The sequence below is a fragment of the Venustampulla echinocandica genome (genome assembly GCF_003357145.1).
Source record: "Venustampulla echinocandica strain BP 5553 chromosome Unknown scaffold_8, whole genome shotgun sequence".
Lineage (NCBI taxonomy): Eukaryota > Fungi > Ascomycota > Leotiomycetes > Helotiales > Pleuroascaceae > Venustampulla > Venustampulla echinocandica.
In genome coordinates this window covers 827,369-844,748 of record NW_022474213.1, presented here as the reverse complement: position 1 = coordinate 844,748, position 17,380 = coordinate 827,369, and the positions used below count along the sequence as shown (strand labels likewise).

At 48.5% G+C, this 17,380-nt stretch overlaps 5 protein-coding genes across 5 annotated transcripts; 2 read left to right on the top strand and 3 right to left on the bottom strand.

Moving 5' to 3' along the window:
• Positions 1 to 477: 477 nt before the first annotated feature.
• On the bottom strand, positions 478 to 2,461 carry BP5553_08646 (uncharacterized protein; the record flags this gene model as incomplete). The annotated part of the gene is made up of 5 exons (XM_032017269.1): positions 478 to 1,421; positions 1,474 to 1,740; positions 1,799 to 1,896; positions 1,947 to 2,020; positions 2,087 to 2,461. The coding sequence occupies 5 exons, from the start codon at positions 2,459 to 2,461 to the stop codon at positions 478 to 480; spliced, it is 1,758 nt and encodes a 585-aa protein (XP_031866700.1).
• Positions 2,462 to 3,192: 731 nt separating this feature from the next.
• Positions 3,193 to 3,576, bottom strand: BP5553_08645 (uncharacterized protein; the record flags this gene model as incomplete). The annotated part of the gene is made up of 1 exon (XM_032017268.1): positions 3,193 to 3,576. One exon carries the CDS (start codon positions 3,574 to 3,576, stop codon positions 3,193 to 3,195), a length of 384 nt encoding a protein of 127 aa, XP_031866699.1.
• A 1,693-nt stretch (positions 3,577 to 5,269) lies between these two features.
• Positions 5,270 to 6,166, bottom strand: BP5553_08644 (uncharacterized protein; the record flags this gene model as incomplete). The annotated part of the gene is made up of 1 exon (XM_032017267.1): positions 5,270 to 6,166. One exon carries the CDS (start codon positions 6,164 to 6,166, stop codon positions 5,270 to 5,272), a length of 897 nt encoding a protein of 298 aa, XP_031866698.1.
• Positions 6,167 to 7,126: 960 nt separating this feature from the next.
• Positions 7,127 to 11,985, top strand: BP5553_08643 (uncharacterized protein; the record flags this gene model as incomplete). Its single annotated transcript, XM_032017266.1, has 11 exons — positions 7,127 to 7,298; positions 7,364 to 7,508; positions 7,565 to 7,829; positions 7,886 to 8,089; positions 8,201 to 8,320; positions 8,444 to 9,721; positions 9,875 to 10,249; positions 10,429 to 10,512; positions 10,822 to 11,411; positions 11,470 to 11,804; positions 11,864 to 11,985. The coding sequence occupies 11 exons, from the start codon at positions 7,127 to 7,129 to the stop codon at positions 11,983 to 11,985; spliced, it is 3,690 nt and encodes a 1,229-aa protein (XP_031866697.1).
• Positions 11,986 to 15,048: 3,063 nt separating this feature from the next.
• On the top strand, positions 15,049 to 16,534 carry BP5553_08642 (uncharacterized protein; the record flags this gene model as incomplete). Its single annotated transcript, XM_032017265.1, has 2 exons — positions 15,049 to 15,581; positions 15,646 to 16,534. The coding sequence occupies 2 exons, from the start codon at positions 15,049 to 15,051 to the stop codon at positions 16,532 to 16,534; spliced, it is 1,422 nt and encodes a 473-aa protein (XP_031866696.1).
• Between the last annotated feature and the right edge of the window lie 846 nt (positions 16,535 to 17,380).

Here is a 17,380-nt window from a genome sequence, read left to right as displayed (position 1 = left end):
TGCCCACGCTAGCAGGGCCCCCCTTAACCCACTGCTCCTACTAGCTCCTGCGTTCTTTACAAGTATTATAAGATATATCTCGAATTTAGCTGAGTAATAACATGATTTCTCCTATCACATTCCCTTCGCATACCCTGGAATGTTTCTTTCTATCGTAGGCAGTGGCTGCCAGGCGAAGGGATAGCAACTAATGTAGTTCTGATTGGATATGACGCCAACCAATGATCTGGAACACTTCCTGGCACTAACTGTCTCTAACGGGCTGTATATTATTATGTAGTGTCTAGCTATACACTTCTATCGCCATATCCCTTGTGACTCTGTCCATCTATGGATAACCACTTCTATGATAATGCCGGGAAGAAACAACAAACACCCAAAACTCCTAAGCTATTCATAACATCTAAGAGGAAAAGAAAATCATATTAGCAGCCTGAGTGGAGAAATCCAGCGACTTAATCCGATTTCTAACAGCGATCACTTCTCAGGATCCGCTGTCTTTTCATCGTCATGAAATCCCTGGCGGGTGTCAAGTTCCTGGTTCAAAGTGTACCCCTCGGTGGCCAAACTGGCCAAGAAAGCAACCGCACTTAACGCCGTCATCAGTATCCAGATGGCACTCAAACTATCATTCATAGCTTCAATCAACATCCTTTTGTCGTCTCCCTCAGCCATGGAGTTGATTATGCCTACGAGCGCCGTAGCATCCTTGCTATACGCGGTAGCCATTGGTGCAAGCGAGGGGTATGAGAGAAGTTTGTGCCGGACCTGGTTTTGGAAGGCGACGCCGCTGATAGCGATACCGATAGATTGTCCGAACACACGCATGAAGGAGTAAAAAGCAGCTGCATGGCCGGCATCTCGGGGGCGGCCTGAGGCTTGGATCCCGAGCCCCATGGCTGGGAAGAGCATTCCTGTTCCGACTGATACGACGACGTTGAGGAAAATCCATGCTGGGATAGAACTTTCCGGCTTTAGAAGTAGGAGGAGTCCTGAGCCCAAAGTGGTCAGGAACCAGCCGACCCAGATTGCCCAGCGATACCGGCCTGTGATGGAGCAGGTTACTCCTACAAAGACGGAAATTGGGGCGACGAGACCCGTTTCAGGGAGGAGGGCGACTCCAGCGATGATCGGGGTGTAGCCTTTTACGCCTTCGTAGTACAGGGGGAGGAAGTATAACAACCCCCAGAGCACAACGCCGTGGATTACGGTGCCGAAGTAGGTGATTATCATGGAGCGGTTGTTGAAGATGCTGCCGCGGATGATGGGCTCGGTGTTATTGCCTGGTAGGAGGGTGCCGTCGGCGGCGAATGCCTTCCGTGAGAGGCGATATTCGTAGTAGCCAAAACCCGCCAGACCAGCGACGCCGACTAGGAGCGGGAAAAGCACACGCCACGAGTCCCAGGGGTACATGACGCCTCCTATGCCATTTTATTAGTAAATGCCCAGAGAATATCTAGAAGGAAAGCTTACCCCATGTTACAGGGATCAGAAAAGAGACGGTTGAGGCGATGAATACCACCGAGCCGACCCAGTCAAAGTTTCGTAGCTTTTCCGCAAGGTTGCCAGGGAGCTTATCAAGCTTCAGGAAGAATATAATAGCAACGGCTCCTGTACCGATGAGGGGCAGATTTATCCAGAAAATCCATCTCCACGTAACATTTTGTGCGAACGCCCCACCCATCAAGGGGCCAGTAACAGAGCCAATTGCCCACATTGAACCGAGATATCCGAACCAAGCTGTATTTTATATTAGCGACTGAAAGTGTTTTGACCTGGGTGGATCGGTTTGACTAACCGCCTCGAACTGCTAGAGGAACGAAATCTGTGACGAGGATTTCGCCCAATGTTAATATTCCACCTCCTCCAATGCCTTGAATAGCTCGTCCGACGAGTCTGGGGGAGTATTAGCGTTTGAATCAACCCCAACAAAAAATTCAACGTACATCATAGTGAAATTCGTAGCTACAGCAGCGACGATAGATCCTACAGCGAAGAACAACGAAGATAATAAGACAAGCTATAGATAAATCAAAATTGATTAGCTTCTAATCGCAAGAATACTCGGTATACGTAGATGGCTTACCTCTTTCCTCCCAAAAGCATGGCTCAAACCGGCAATGACTGGTTGGAAGACAGCCGACGTGAGCAAGAACGATGTGCCAGCCCAAAACGCCTCCAGAGCTGAGCCATGGAGCTTCTCGGTCATGGTCGGTAAGGCAATACTGAGTGAAGTGGCATCAAGAGCAGCTGCAAGTGTAATTATACATATTGAAACGAATGCGAGCATGAAATTTAGTCCTGGTTTGAACACTGCCTCTTCGACTTCGAGGGGTGCCGGATTCGAGAATTCGGATTCCTTGGGTGGGGGTTGGACGCCATTTGGTGGGGAGTCGAGAGAGCTTGAGGATATCCTTTCCTTGATGGAGAGAGAAGTCCCAATGGGTGGGGTGGAGGACATTGTTGGGGCCAATATTATTATCTCTAACCACAGATATACAGGGGGGACAAATGAGAGAAGGGATGATGATTCTAAGAAACCTGTATGAGAAAGATGCAGGAAGATGAATACGAATGTGATTCAAAAGCAGAAAGTGAAGCTATAGGGCTTCTCCATATATAGAAGGCTCATAAGTGGAAAAAAGTAACACGTTTCTCACACAGTACGGAGTCGCAGCATCCCATCTACGGCGTCATAGTGCAAGCAACATGAACTCCGTCGCACAGCACGTTGCACCGTGCCAAGTCACTCAACTCATGACGCGAAACAGTTTTAAGCTTTGCTACTGTTCGATTGCGTAAGCATTGGATTGTGGCATACAGGCGCTGACGAGAATTTGCAAGTTGCGATTGTGTACCGGTGGAATATACAGTCCGGGTACACGAATGTCCGATTGTGGTCGGAGGAGAGTCCGCCCGATTGCCGCGCGCTCGGGCAAACGTTAGAGGTAGAGACGAGTCTAGGTTTGAACCCGGGTTATAAGGCTGCAGCTATCCACGACAACAACGACGATAATACTCCGGACTGCGCACGTCGTAGCTACCTACGGGACAACTAATCGTTACCTTTTAGATCGTACCTGCAGTTACTGGTTTACTATTCCGTCACGTACACAGCCTCGAAGACCTAGCAATACTTGCTGTTACTCTTTTAATTTTACTTCTTATTATATACCTCTGTTGAACACACTCCTACGTTCCGAATGGCCACATCCTCGCCCAAACCGCTCTCTCCTCCTTATTCTTCGCGGATTCGTCCATAACCTGCTCCTTCATCTGGCCCAATGCATTCAAAGACTCCTCGTCAAGGTCCGTCCTCACACAGCCCTTCTCAGGAAACAAATCCCCAATAGCATCGTGAATCGACTGCATGGCTTCCATGCCTCGGAGAGCCCCCTCGGCATGTGCTTCCATTTCCGGTTTTTCCTCGGGGGAAGAACGAGAACGGATACGGTGAGTCTTCAGATGCGGCGATATTTTCCCATTCTTCCTGTTCCTCCTCCTCGAGTGATGAGGCCTGTCCAAGATAGCTTGCTTCGCCATCGACGGACAGATTGCGGGTGTGTGGGCTATCATTTGTTGAAACTCTAATGCCAAATACACAGGTGTATTTTTGCGATATGTAATGGTGTCTAAACGAGTTGTAAAACAGAGAGGGTTTGAAGTGATATAGTGTGGATTTTCATATTCTACTTCATCGCACATTACAGGTTTGTAGTTGCAGTTGCAGTCAATGCAGCTTCTAGCTCGCTAACAAGAACAATGGTAGGCGCTCTAAAACTCTTGTACCCTTGATAGAACTCTCTACACCGCCCCTCGAGGCTCCTCTCATCCAACAATCCATCACCGTCGACGTATTCCTCAATATACGTCACCATCCAGAGGGAAAAGCCCTTATGTGCACCCACCCCCCCCCTCCCCTCCGTGCCCATACCATTCTACGTATGTAGGATTCCAAAAGACGATGTGCAGTTGGTATGTATACGGGGAGAGTGGCATTACGAAAAGCGCCATGCCCACGTCCTGGCCGTTTCGAAGGCAGACAAGGGTCGGATGCTAAGATAATATCGTCCTTATGGTTTCTTTTTGTTGACGAATTCCGCCAGAGGGGGAAGGAACCATAACGTTGAAGATTGGCCGTAAAAGGCGACGGTAAGGTCGGAAATCAATGTGGAAGTGAGACACCGGAATAGGTGACACCCGTCGCTCTGCGACCGCGGTACATATCTTGGGGTCGGCACAGCTTAGGAGTCCGGTAGGTTGGAGTGCAGATGTAGCTTTCGCGATAAGTTCATCCGGAACTACAAAGTCGATCGACTAGGTAAGAGTTAGCTACTTATGTCAACCGAAGGCGACGGTGTCCGAGTGCCATCACGTTATTCCTGGTAGATCTAGCTACTATCTTCTCTGCTGCGACAGACTTATATGGGTTAAAAGAAGATGGAATTGTTGCCACTCCCAACTTCCGAAATTCACGTCATGGATTCAGGTCAGCGGCTGTTCTTTCTTAGGATCAGAGTGTCAATTCCTCTCTTGGAGCTAGCCCTCCCCCCTCCCGCCCCCCTGCAGGGCGCCATTTCGCTTTTCGCTATCGAAACAGATGATCCAGGATGATAGCGGACAAAAGATAGATGGCCAGCAGGAGGTACAGGGAGATAACTCAGCATGTTCACTTGTAAAGACTCGATGAATATATATCAAGAGCAGCTCTCTATTCTGTTATTCGAGCTTCCAAGAAATACGACTGTATTGTTAGCTAAGAAGTATATCTCTTGTATCAAAGAGGCTTGTTCATTGCGCTCCTCAGGGTCTATTTGATTTATGCACACTCGATCAACCCTGACGAAGAATATTAGCAAGTCGCTTGCCATCGACCACCTAATAAAGCGCTTCCCAGCACAAACGTTGGTTAGGCGCTGACAGGGCCAGGGAGCCGAATCCCACCCCTTTTCCAACTTCAGTGCGTTGGGGCCTAATTTGGTTACCTAAGTACGATTTTCTAGATAGGCAAAGTCGTATATTATATAAATCGGAAGGTCTTTTTATTAATAATACCTCGATTTCCAGCCACCACCCTCCAGCTGGATATATGGACGCCGGTAGCAAGTGCCGGCTGGTCCCCTTAGAGAGGGTACAGTAAAAGAGGGATATAGAGCTAGCCAGAGTACTGAAAACCCCACAATAAATACCTCGAATGGGAAGGCCTTTTAGGTAAGCAGTCGCCCAAATAGGAGATTACAGTCAAGTTGTTGAGCAGCTTTGGTGGCAGCTACTCTTCTGTCGACATTAACTTGAATGGATACATAACACTTCTAGCCGCGCTCTCACATTCCGCAACCGACCAAGGCAGATACACTTCAAATTCCCTCACCGACTTAATCTCCTTCATTGCCTCTAGCAACGGTCCCCACCGATTTTTCGTATCTTCGCCAGGCCAGACATCGCCGCCCGTCAGCCGCACCCTCAGCGTCTGTAACTCGGGCAGACTGGCCAAGACACCGCACGCTTCCGCCCACGTCGCGAGGTTGTAGGGAACCGGGGAGATAGCTATACCATAAGTGAAGTTCCAGCTTAGATTGAGCGAGTGAATTTGGGCCAAGCGCTGGGGCCGAACAGACCGCTGCAGATAGAAGAGCGTGTCGATGTGGTTGAGGTCAAAGACGTTGTCTTGATAGAGGATAGAGATGCTCTCCATGTACGCCTTTCGGCAGCTTTGGAGTAAGGGAAGTAAGTTGGCTGGTTTGGCGGGCGAGTCGTCGAAGGGGCCTATATAGAAGCCAGGTGTTTGGCTGTGGATCATGGAATCACTTGTCCAGCCCCAGCAGTTGTGCTCTCGTGTTGCACGTTTAGGATCAGCGGTTCCCACACACTCGATGGCAATGAGTCTTTTGGGGGCACGAGCGACATGTAGTAAGTTCCCCCCGAGCACATTGGTCCAGATGAGTCGGCGGACCTCGATGGGTAGACGTGCAAAGAGGAGGGAGGCGGATTGATCAAAAGTCCGCTGCGGGACGTGTCGGAGCAGAACGTCTTTCCATGACCGCGGCGGGTGGAGAGGAGGATCAGTCAGTCGGCGGGGACGATTTCGGGGTAGCTGTTTGGGTGCGTTGATCTTGCGTTTTGCTTGGGTCTTTTTGAAGTTTTCGGCGTTTCCGCAGCGCCTCATTTCGCATGAAGAATTCCGGTTCTGATTCAGAAGGTAGTGTACTTGACCCGAAGTCCCAAATAAAGGTAGTGAGAGGAGAGATACGGTACTTTGAAAAGGATGAGACGCCTGATAAGCCAGAACATGAACACGTGCTAGACTGGTCAGCTCGTTTGGTCGTGTTGCAGTGCAGTGAGCTGAAATTAGACGGTTAGTTGGTCGCCCAACTGGACGTCCATGTGAGGTTGGTTGGTCGCCCAACTGGACATCCATCCATGTGAGGTTGGTTGGACACGCCACTTACTCGGTCCAGGGGCCAGCCGGAGAACGACGCGCGAGGCTGATGCCACTGCCGCTGCCGCTGCCGCACGAAATTGCCTCGTGGAGGAACTGAGGAGCTACGGTAGAAGAGTTGTACGGAAGATAGTGAAGGAAGAGGCTTGGCATACCTGTACGCTCCTACGGTATTGCAGCGGATACTCGCGTCCCCGGCCAGTTCTGCGTGAAATACACCTGAGGTACCCTACTCTAGGGCTGTAATAGTAGGGCCTTACTGATGCAGACTCAGCGCGCAGAATAGAAGCACATGATGCTGGCAGCCAGGATACGACGCCAACGGCCAACAGGGCGGTGCAGCTCGAAGCGCAGATCGAGGACAGGCGCATCAGGTATGTTATTTAGATTGATGGTATGCTGTGTTGTGGTACCCCTCCAATATCAACTCTCCTATGTAACCAACATCACCAACATCACCAACATCAATCCTTAATGATAAAATCCTTCAGGATTTAACGGATCAGGGTCCAGCGTTACTATTTCAAGAATAGAATCATTAATGTTCTTTTGAAATGCAGTCAGTTATAATAACTGGCGATATTACAGGTGCCAGCCAAAGGAATTGCTGAGTTTGTATTTCATTTATTATTGTTCTATAGTTGTATCCAATCCGAAAGTGTCATTTTTCCCCAATTACTTTCAATTATGAAGCGACCCGGTACTTTTGCTATTTTCTTGAGTATATCCGTCGGTAGCTATGCCTATGTGCTGGACGGGTCGTGTGGTCCATATAGAGATATCGTGATAAAGGGAATGAAAAGCGCATTTGATATGAGTTCAGCAGCTTCATTTATATTGGGAACTGTTCCAGAGCAAAGTAAGTCAGACTCTTGGTGCCGTTTCTTAACCCCCAACAATAGATTCTATGATATTAATATCGAGCTTCTTTTACAGGTACTGGAGCACGTTGGGAGGCGCAAAGAGACTTAATTTCCTATTTGTACTCCGAGATATTAACCGATGGCGCAATGAATCCGTACGGCACAAAGTGGGAAGCGGTTAAAAAGAATTTTGATGATATCCAAAGGTATACATACGTATTAGAAATTGGCGACAGGACACTCTACTGACCTTCATTTATAGTTTGTACAAAACCAACGGAGATCAGCCAGACACTCCTCCGGCTAATAATGCCTATGTAAATCTTAACCCCGGCAAGGTAGTTGTATATTGCGACTACTCGCGTTTCGACGGCTGGATGGACAAAGATTGTGCTGGTAACACCAAAAAAGGATATGTCTGTGATCCTAACCTCAAAATTCACGGACCTGTCGGCGACATATGGACGGGTTGCAAGAACACTGGCACTCTTTTGGGTAATAGTGGCCTTACGGGAGCGGTAGTCCAAGTATGTATCTCTTATAAAATCGAACCCCTTCCACCGGCAACTGACAAAGATTCCAGGCTTGGACTTCCGATTACTCTACCTATAATCGTGCCTCTGTGATTCAGCTATGTGCTGGACTATTGGCTAAAGAATCAAAAGTTTATTCTCAAGCTTTGACCGACCAGAGCAAAAAGCCTAGTTTGGCTCGAGCCTGGGGTGGGTTAAAAAAGAGTCTCAAGGAAGCAGGTGATTTTTTGGACGATCCACTGCGAACCCCCATGGTAAGAACACAGAGAATCTAATGCTTATCCATCACTTGAGTGATTTGCAAATGCATCGAATGGTCGGGGAACGTCTGAGGGACATCCAAGCTAACTGCAGTCTCTTATTAGGATGCTAAGTATTCATTTGATAGCACCCTACTTCACGAAATGTCCCATGCGCTCCCTAGACGCGGAATCGTGGAGTCCGGCGATAAAGGTGGCTCTTACGGTTGGAAAAACTGCGTCAAGGTTAGTGACGTGTTTATCATTACGTCGAAGTTATACATATTCATTGGTCAAGTCAAGTCTGCTACATTGCTTTGGAATACTGAGGCTTTTTAATGTTCGAAACGTTACTAACTCGTTCGATAGCTGAGTGCGACTGAAGCCCGTATAAATGCCGACTCGTATGCTTATTTTGGGCTCGGCGCAAGAATGATCTATCCGAACATCGATGGCGTGACAGCCCAGCGGCCCATGCATGACGGATCGATTCAAGTTCTCCCCATTCCTGGCAGAAAACGAGATGATTCTCCTCTTCATCCTCTGAAACCTCGATATCCTAGTCCAGAACTCACCTTGACGATAGACAACAGTCGCGTCGTGTTAAACGCTTCCAATACCGCAGGCTTCAATGTTTCCGTACCCTCGCAGAGTCCAGTGACGGTCTCACCCGGCAAAGAATATACAATTGGTCCTGATACAATTCTCCTGCAAGGCTCTGCTTTGGTCGAAGACGGAAAAACGGCTTTACTCCCAGTTAACTCGGCGTCGACAATTAGCGCTGCTAGCAGTAGCAGCCAACAAGCTCATTCGTATTCTATCACAGGAGCTTCTACATTTAGCACGTCGACTCGTTTTCAGAACTCATCCTCACTTTCTCGAAGCAGCTCGACAGCAATCTCAAATTCTACCGGGGGACCGTTTTCAAATTCAGGCACTGGATTCTCCAGGAGTTCGACGTCAGGACCTGTGGGTATTCCTACTGGTGGTCCATATTCGAATTCAAGCACTGGGGTGTCTCAAAGTTCTACATCAGGGTCTTCGTCATCAAAAACTTCGTCATCAGCTAGTCGTCCATCGTCAGGTTCCTCGAGTTCCTCCCTCCTTCAATCTAATAGCAGTAGCAAAGCCTTGATTGGATCAAAAACTTCTAGCTCGGCATCGAAAGGTTCATCATCGCAAAGCTCGCCAAGCTCATCAACCCAAAGCTCATCGAGCTCCACGCGTACCACACCTGGAAGTCAATCCACAACGTCGTCTCAGACATCGCAAGCTGTGAGCGGCTCGTGGTCTGATACCCAGACAAGTAGTGCATCCCTTTTTTTCTTGAACATCCCGACACAGACAATAACTAGTGGTCCACAACAAACGAGCGATGGGGCGTTGCTAGGAGCTCTATTCATCGGCCTCCACACTAACCGACAATGGCTCACAAACCATGATCTGAAATCAAAGTTCATTGATGATGTCTCTAAAGTAAAAGACCAAACGGAAGGCCTGCTAAAAAACCTCCCTGTAAAGGTGCCAGACATTTCCGATTGTCATAACACGAAGCGGAAGAGAAGCACGCGGGCACGTATTTCTGAGCGGCGATTGAGACAATTTCTTGAGCGGGGTATCATAGGCGCCATCATAGGCGGAGCTGAGGTTCGTAATCCCTCAATATTCAACTCTCCTTCTGGAAATACTCGGGAGCCATGGGAGCTTTGCTGCTTTCGAGCTCAGGAATGCCAAGACTCTCTAGTATTCCCAAATGCTCTGGACTGTCTCTTCATTGAGTAATGCTGACCCGAATGTTAGGATGCTGCAAAGGCCGTCGGCGCTATTGCGGCTGACATTGCTTGTGCGACTGATGTCCTCTCGAGCATAACCGGTGCTATCAATCCTCCCCCCGGTACCGATATCGACCTGGGTAAGGTAGAAGACTTGACGGATACTCTCGCAAAGCTTGGCGAGGACCTGCAAGACGAAAAAGACGACAACAATTCTTCCTCTGATGAAAACAAATCAACCAGCACGAACGAGAAATCATCGTCCCGGCAAAGCTCTACTAGCGAATCAAAGTCTTCATCACGATCATCGACCAGCTCCAGCAGCTCTTGCTCAAGTATTACAACATCGGCATGCGACACGTCGTTTTCAATATTCACTCCGGCTGGGGCCACTACAGCGAGTGTATGCATATTTCCTGGGTGCTCTCTTCATCGTTCAAATTCTGGGAGCATCGGGAGTGTAGTGTTCCCGATACCGGCTTCCATTGCATTCCATTGTCTCGGGAGTTCCAAGACATACAAATGCTCCCGAACTCGTCAAGATATTCCTTGATCAAGCAATGCTAACTCCAACTCTTGCAGACTTCAACGGTCACACTTTCATGTTCAACAGCGACTGCTTGCTCGGCTTCACTTACAGGCTCAGCAACAACGGCCACAGGTGACGTACTGGCTTCCGCCGCGCCAATTGGTGATATATTTTACGAATGGGGTGCAAGCACGGCCGACTAGTTCGATATTCAGCAGTCATTTCTTTCGGCGGCTAATGCAGACACCACTGACCCTTATATAACCGTATGTATATTGCCTAAACGCTTTGTTTCCCATTTGAAGATTTTCGGGATATTGGAGCATTTTGGCGCTTTCGAGTAAGACATTTACTTGGGAGTATCGAAGTACTCGAATGCTCCCGAATGCTGCTGAATACCCCAAAATATTACCTGATGAAGTAATGCTGACTCCGGGTTCTTGCAGTGGTCTGCTAACTCCACAACAACTGACGTTTCAAGTGGAACAAGTACTGTGAGTCCGCCGTCAGCATTCGCGAGTACCACCGCTCCGCCGAAGACCAGCCAGTCCTCGGGGAATAGCACTATTAGCTTGTCGGCAACATCAATCTCAAGTAGTAGCTCCGCGGTCAGTAGTACACACTCGGTATCAACGACAAACTCGGTCTCTCGAAGCAGCTCGACATCGAGCAGCCCAAAATCGAGCTCAACTTCTCCACCCATAACCTCCTGTACTCTCTCCAGCGTAGCTGCTCTCAGCACAGCTTACCCAGCCTATACAATCGACTACCCAGCAACGATAGCATGCGACTTCAACGATGGCTGGACAGCGGGTGTAGCAAATACCGTTGGCTCTGACGGCGCTACCACCTACTACTGCGAAGTTGGCACAACGCACATCGAGGTCAGCACCGCAGCCAAACCTAAACCATCATCTACATCGACATCGCCTGGATTTACAGCTACTCCCTCAACTACGCTAGGAGCTCTCACTTGTTACGGGGATGGAGTCAATGCGGTCGTTGGTCCGAACTTCGCATTCCCAGATAACCTCGGGTAAGCTTAAATTTCCATTGCGTCTTTTAGCCAACGTGTTAATCATATACCCCTACAGTCAAACATCCATCAACTATCTTTGCGGGTCAGATGGCCCCAAATACGAGTCGAACCCCAAATACTCCGACGGCTGGCCCGACTCACCGGGCTATGCCGGCGATTGGTTCTTCTTCGATGGCACGACTGAGGCCTTCTGCGGCTCGACGCCTTATGACGAGACAGATAACGGCTGGTGGTCAAGGGACGCAAAATGTAAGGGAGGTGACAAAAGTCAACTTAAAATCTGGGTTGATGTAGCATTCTCCGCCGACCAAACGGGATGCTCGCCGGAAAAGACGTGGCACATTCCAAAAGACCAGTCGTGCAAAGATATTTATAACACGATTCTAGGCTGTAAGTTGTTATGATACTAGAGAAAGGAGCGGGCAAAGCTAACATGAGTTTTGAAATAGGCAAGAGCCCTATTCTGAAACCGGATGCTACGTATGGGGGTGTTCTGAAACAGAACACGCCGAATGGATGTGTGGATTGGCGAATTTGGAGTACCAATGGGGACAATATGGGGCCATCTTAAGGCATACCTACAAACTTAGGCGTGATAGATACATTCCCTTCTTTGTTGGAGCTCGGTGTGTATGATATTTTCCACTAGACAGCCAGCAGGGTATCTTCAATGGTCCAGGAGGGTGTCATCCCAAAAAAAAGTATCCAAAATGCTGGTCCTACAGGATTTCCTGGGAATTTTACCGCATATCCTACCAAAAGATGACGCCTCAATTCTTTAGCACAACGACCTTCACTCCGATAACATCTTCGTCCATAAGGATCGTCCCACAGAAATTACTGGCATCATCGACTGGCAAGGCGTCCATCTTAGCCCCGCGGTCTGCATGTTTACTACCCCGCCCTAATTGAGTATGATGGCCCTATACTAGATAGCTTCGAGCTGCCCAAACTACCCGCCAATTTCGCAGATCTAGATCCCGTTACGTAGAAAGCCGCCCGGACTCTGCACACTGCGCAGTCTATCTGGTAGATATATCAGTTGTGTATTCGGAAAGACACGTCGGGTCTCCTTCGCACACTACGGTATTGTGATGTTCTACCGTGTCAGATCATGGCCCTGATTGGATTCACTTTTGATGATGGCGAGACGTACGTTCAAAGCTTGCTAGCGCAAGTCATAGAACCGAGGGTTTGAGAAAAGCTTGTCGGGACCAATGGCTAGGAGGATAGGAAGGTAGATTGCCCTCTGGTCTACTCAGACGAGGAGCTTGTCAAGCAGAAAAGCGAGTTCGCCAAGTGGGAAAAGGACGTGGAGCGCAAGGCGCGGGTGATTGAGGAAGTGGGTGGGTACATTGGCTAGGACGGCGCAATGTCGCCCGAGGAGTACGAGGCAGTATCTAAGAGGCTAGAGAATGCTAAAAAGAGGTTTCTGGAAGCTGAAGCAAAGACTCCCGAGGAGAGAAAACAATGGGCGAGGGCTTGGCCATTCAAAGATAGATAGATGATATACGGTTATTTTAGCTAATACCTGTTGAGTTTCAGGATACGGTAGACAATCCCGGAGCTCGATGGGCTTAAGCCTTGGATTTATGTGTGTACTAATAATTCGACCATATGGCCAAATCCTACGCTCTACACAGCTAACTCTTAATAGTTTCAACGATATCGCAAAGAATATTCCAAATTTGTCTTCTACAAAGCAGCCAGTTTTGTTACCATACCTTTGGCCGCTCCTGGCTGCAAGCTATTTTTGTTACTCTACATCCTTCGAACGAGCAACCAATTATGGTACCACACTTCGCATTTTCGTTCCAGAGGCCACGTCTGCCCACTTTTACTCGGGACTATGGATAAATTGTGCACATTCATTACCGTAGTGAGCACACACTTTGCCCCTGTTTGGTTAGCTAGTTTGGGCAACCTCGTCCACTTAGAGATGGAGTTCCCCGGTGGCAGCAACTTGCGATAGTTCGCGCGAGCTCTTGACCAGTTCCGAAGATGTGATTCGTCTCCTTGGTTGTTTGTGAAGCATTCTTAGAAGCAGAGAATCGCCTGGTAGCCTCGCCTTGTGTCTTTCGACCTCGTCAAGCCATTCATCCATCTATTCAGCGTTATCCAATCCTAGATGAACGTTGGTGACCTTCCACTTGCCACGGTATGGCAGCGGACATATGCCGAGAACAAACATCATGACGAGCCGAAAAGCCCAGGTATCTGTGGGTCGTCCTCGTATCTTGTAGACTATCGAAGATACTAACAATATCATAGAGCTAGGATTTAGCAGTTCGTCAGAGTAACGTGGTCCAGCAGTACAAATACTAAATTAAGCAAGTTCCTATTACATACGACCATAGACTGAGGAGAAATGGGCATCCGGTCCGCTCTGCTATACGAGTACACAAGCCTTAATATTATTCGGTTAATAGTCTTAATCGTGCTACTAGGTATAGCGTCGAATCCAAACCCCTTACTGCCTGAAGGGTAATCTTGAGGTAAATAAAGAGAAGAGGAAGACAAGTGTCACGGAGCTAAAATTGGATCTGGCCGATTAGTCGTAGGCCACGTGACAAATTACGAGAAAGGAGGCATATATTTATTCCGAAAAGTCGTACTCTCTTTTCTTCTCTCCTTAGCTTAATATCCTCGTACTGTGGTGGGGTGGGACTGCAGGTGTCACGTGAACGTGCGACCGGAGGAATAGGGGTATAAAGGGGCTCCGAGCACACGTGTATTCTTATTCTCTCTCTAGGCAGCTACAACTCCAAACTCTTGATTCGCAAACAACTACTTCTACCCCTTCACAGTACCTACGAATATAGTCAAATAGAGAGATCCCCCGCTGCCAAGCACTATGGTATTACAGTAGGCAGCGCGGGCCCCGGAATTTTCAACTGCCGTTGAGCTGAGGCCGATTGGGGCGACGATCCAAGCAAGTACGCAGCGCTCTGATTGGGACAGACAAAGAGCGGCTTTCCGACGAAAAACCCGAAGCAAAACCCGACGATTCATGTATACTAAAGCCAAACGGGGAGATCGAAACACTAACAGCTCACCACATTGCTTAATAAAAGGCGGGGTATTGCTAGGGGTCTAATGCAGAAAACTGCTTACTTTCCCTAGAGTAGGTGTTGCGCATGATACTCGACTACGAAGTACATTCCTGCAGCCGCCACAGCCACAGAGAGTACCTATAGGTTATGTGACTTAACGTCACTTTGCCAACACCTATCACGTATGGCCATAGTTCGCCGTTTTTGCAATGTCTCCGATGGAAGCCCCGCAATTAGGTTTCTGCGCTTTCCGGAACCTAAACTTGTTATTACTACCTACGTACACTATCACGTAACGCGATGGAGCACGCTCAGCGGGATAGAATCTTGGAATCTTGAAAATATCCCGAAGAAGTGCCCGGAGCACTGCGTTGAATTATGCGGTCCACAGAAATCGGGCTCGTTGCCCTGCGGATCGCTGTCTTCACGGCACAAGATCTTCTTCTATCAATATATTTAAAGGTCTGAGTGAGGCCTCTCGAGAATTGTTTGTTTCTGAGTTTCCATCCCAGACAATCATCGCAACACTTATTATTCCCGGTATCCCTGCTTGCCTTCGACCGTCCGCTGGAACTGTCACGATGACTGTCCTCACCTTTGCGACGTTTGGCCTACTGGCCGCGACGGTCTCAGCGAATTTAAAAGCCTTAAAGATCGGCACGACTCCCGGCGGTTATACCAAACCCGCCCGTGGTTGGGGGTCCTGGGGCATTCAGTCTGGCGGCTACCTGTCATCAGATGACTTCAATCAGCAGCATATTCAACCTCAATGCGACGCAATGGCGTCCACTCTTAGAGGTCTCTACACCGTCTGTGCTCTTGACTCTGGGTGGTCCTTTGACGGCGGTGACGAAAACGGCGTTATCAGGTATAATTCGGACAAGTTCGACATTCCAAATTTTGCAAATCACCTCCACCGTCAAGGCCAGCAACTGGGTGTCTACGTCGTCCCGGGAGCTTTCACAAGTGATTACGACAAGTATGTCGCCGGGACCAAGACTAAAATTCGTGATATCTGCGATGGTGATTATAGTTTTGGACGGTGTTACTTGAAATACGATCATCCGGACACGCAGAAGTGGTTTGACTCGAACGCGAAGCAATTCGCTGCATGGTAGGTGGTCTAGTCGTGGCCCCTCTTCCCAACTTACGGTACCTCAAGGCTAACAGATTAATAGGGGAGTAGACTACATCAAACTCGATTTCCTTACTCCCGGATCGCCATCCCCTGGTACTAACCTTCGCCCTGACTCGGCTGGTGAAGTGATCGGATGGCACAAGGCAATTGCTAAATCTGGCCGTAAGATCTTCCTAGATATTTCCTGGAAGCTCGATCGCTCAAAACCATATTTCGACGTCTGGGAGCAGAACTCCGACGCGATGCGGGTGGATGTAGATCTTAATACCTATTCGTCCACTCCGTTTACTTCGTGGGACCGGATCCAGAAAACCATTGAGCAGTATCGCCAGTGGGCTGTTGCCGCGTTGTCATATTACGATGTTACACATACTCATCCGGATTTGGACGACATGATGGTCGGAAATGCACAAAATATTACCGGACTTACCGACGAACAACGCAGGACAGTCTTCCTTCACTGGATCGGTGCCTCTGCCTTGCTCAAGCTTGGTTCCGATCTCACGAAACTTGATTCATATGGTATTTCTCTTTTGACGAACACTCACGCGCTCTCGGCTGCCGATTTCACCGCTCAATACGCAATGCAACCGCGAAACCCGGGATCTGGACGAAGCGATCCCCAGCAACTACAATCGTGGATTAGTGGACCGTCACCCTCTGGAGAGATTATCGTTCTTCTCACCAACTATGGGAAGGATCAAGGCAGCGGCGGCTGGGGTGGCGGACATGACTCAACTCAAACTGTTACCGTGTCCTGGCGTGACCTGGGTGTTTCGGGTCCATTCATTTGCCGAGACGTGCTTTCGCAACAGGTCGTGGTCTCCCTTTTGGGTCTTAAGGCCTCACTTACCGCTGGCGCGAGCAACATGTATCGTTGCACTCGACTACTTCCAGGCCATCATTTCGCTTCAAGGTACAGAGTGTGAAAGTGTTCTATTGTGTATTGGACATTTCGAGTCTCGGGCGATTTGGACATGGCAGCACTAGAGAACCACGCTCTTTTTCTCATCGGCCCTGAAAACGTACAATTGCTTATTGTCTTTATATTTGCTAGGTGAATAAAAGAAATTTTCCCTGACGCTAAAAAATCTCTAAAATAGCAGCTTTCCTGTGTGACGAATTGTGGTGCCTGGGGTGCCTTATACTCAGTATTATTCGATCACCTTTTCATAGTAGAGCCCAATATATCAGCACATCTACTAGTTTCTCAAAATATATTCTCTCTAGTGCGAATATACCACTAGACTTATGTATGAGGAGGGGAGTATTTATAGAGTAAAGTTGGACTTTCGTGATCCCATAACGACTGCTAACGGCGAAAGCAACCTTTTATCTAATGACTAACGTTGAGGGACGAAGGCTCAGGTCGCGAACAGGATTAGATACCCTAGTAGTCCAAGCAGATATAGTGGGGTGCAAAAAGTTTGAACACCCCGCTGGCTTATAGGCCCCCCTAGCCACCCCCTATTGCTCAATTAGGCCTTTGTTTTAATGCTACTTTTTAGAGCAATCCTAAGGTTTAGGCTGGAAGATTAGACATAAGTTAAGTAGTCGGATAAGTATTCTATCGAAAGAGGAAAGTGTATATAGCTTATTTAAACGTTCCTTCGACTTTGTAAATAACTTATATAAAGGGATATTATCGTAGGGTGGAGTTGCAATGTGTCACGTGAGAATGCGGCATGGGGGGATAGGGGTAAAAAAGGGGCCTCGGCAATTTTTATTCTCTCTCGAGGTAGTTACAACTCCAAAAAACCTTAATTCGTAGACAA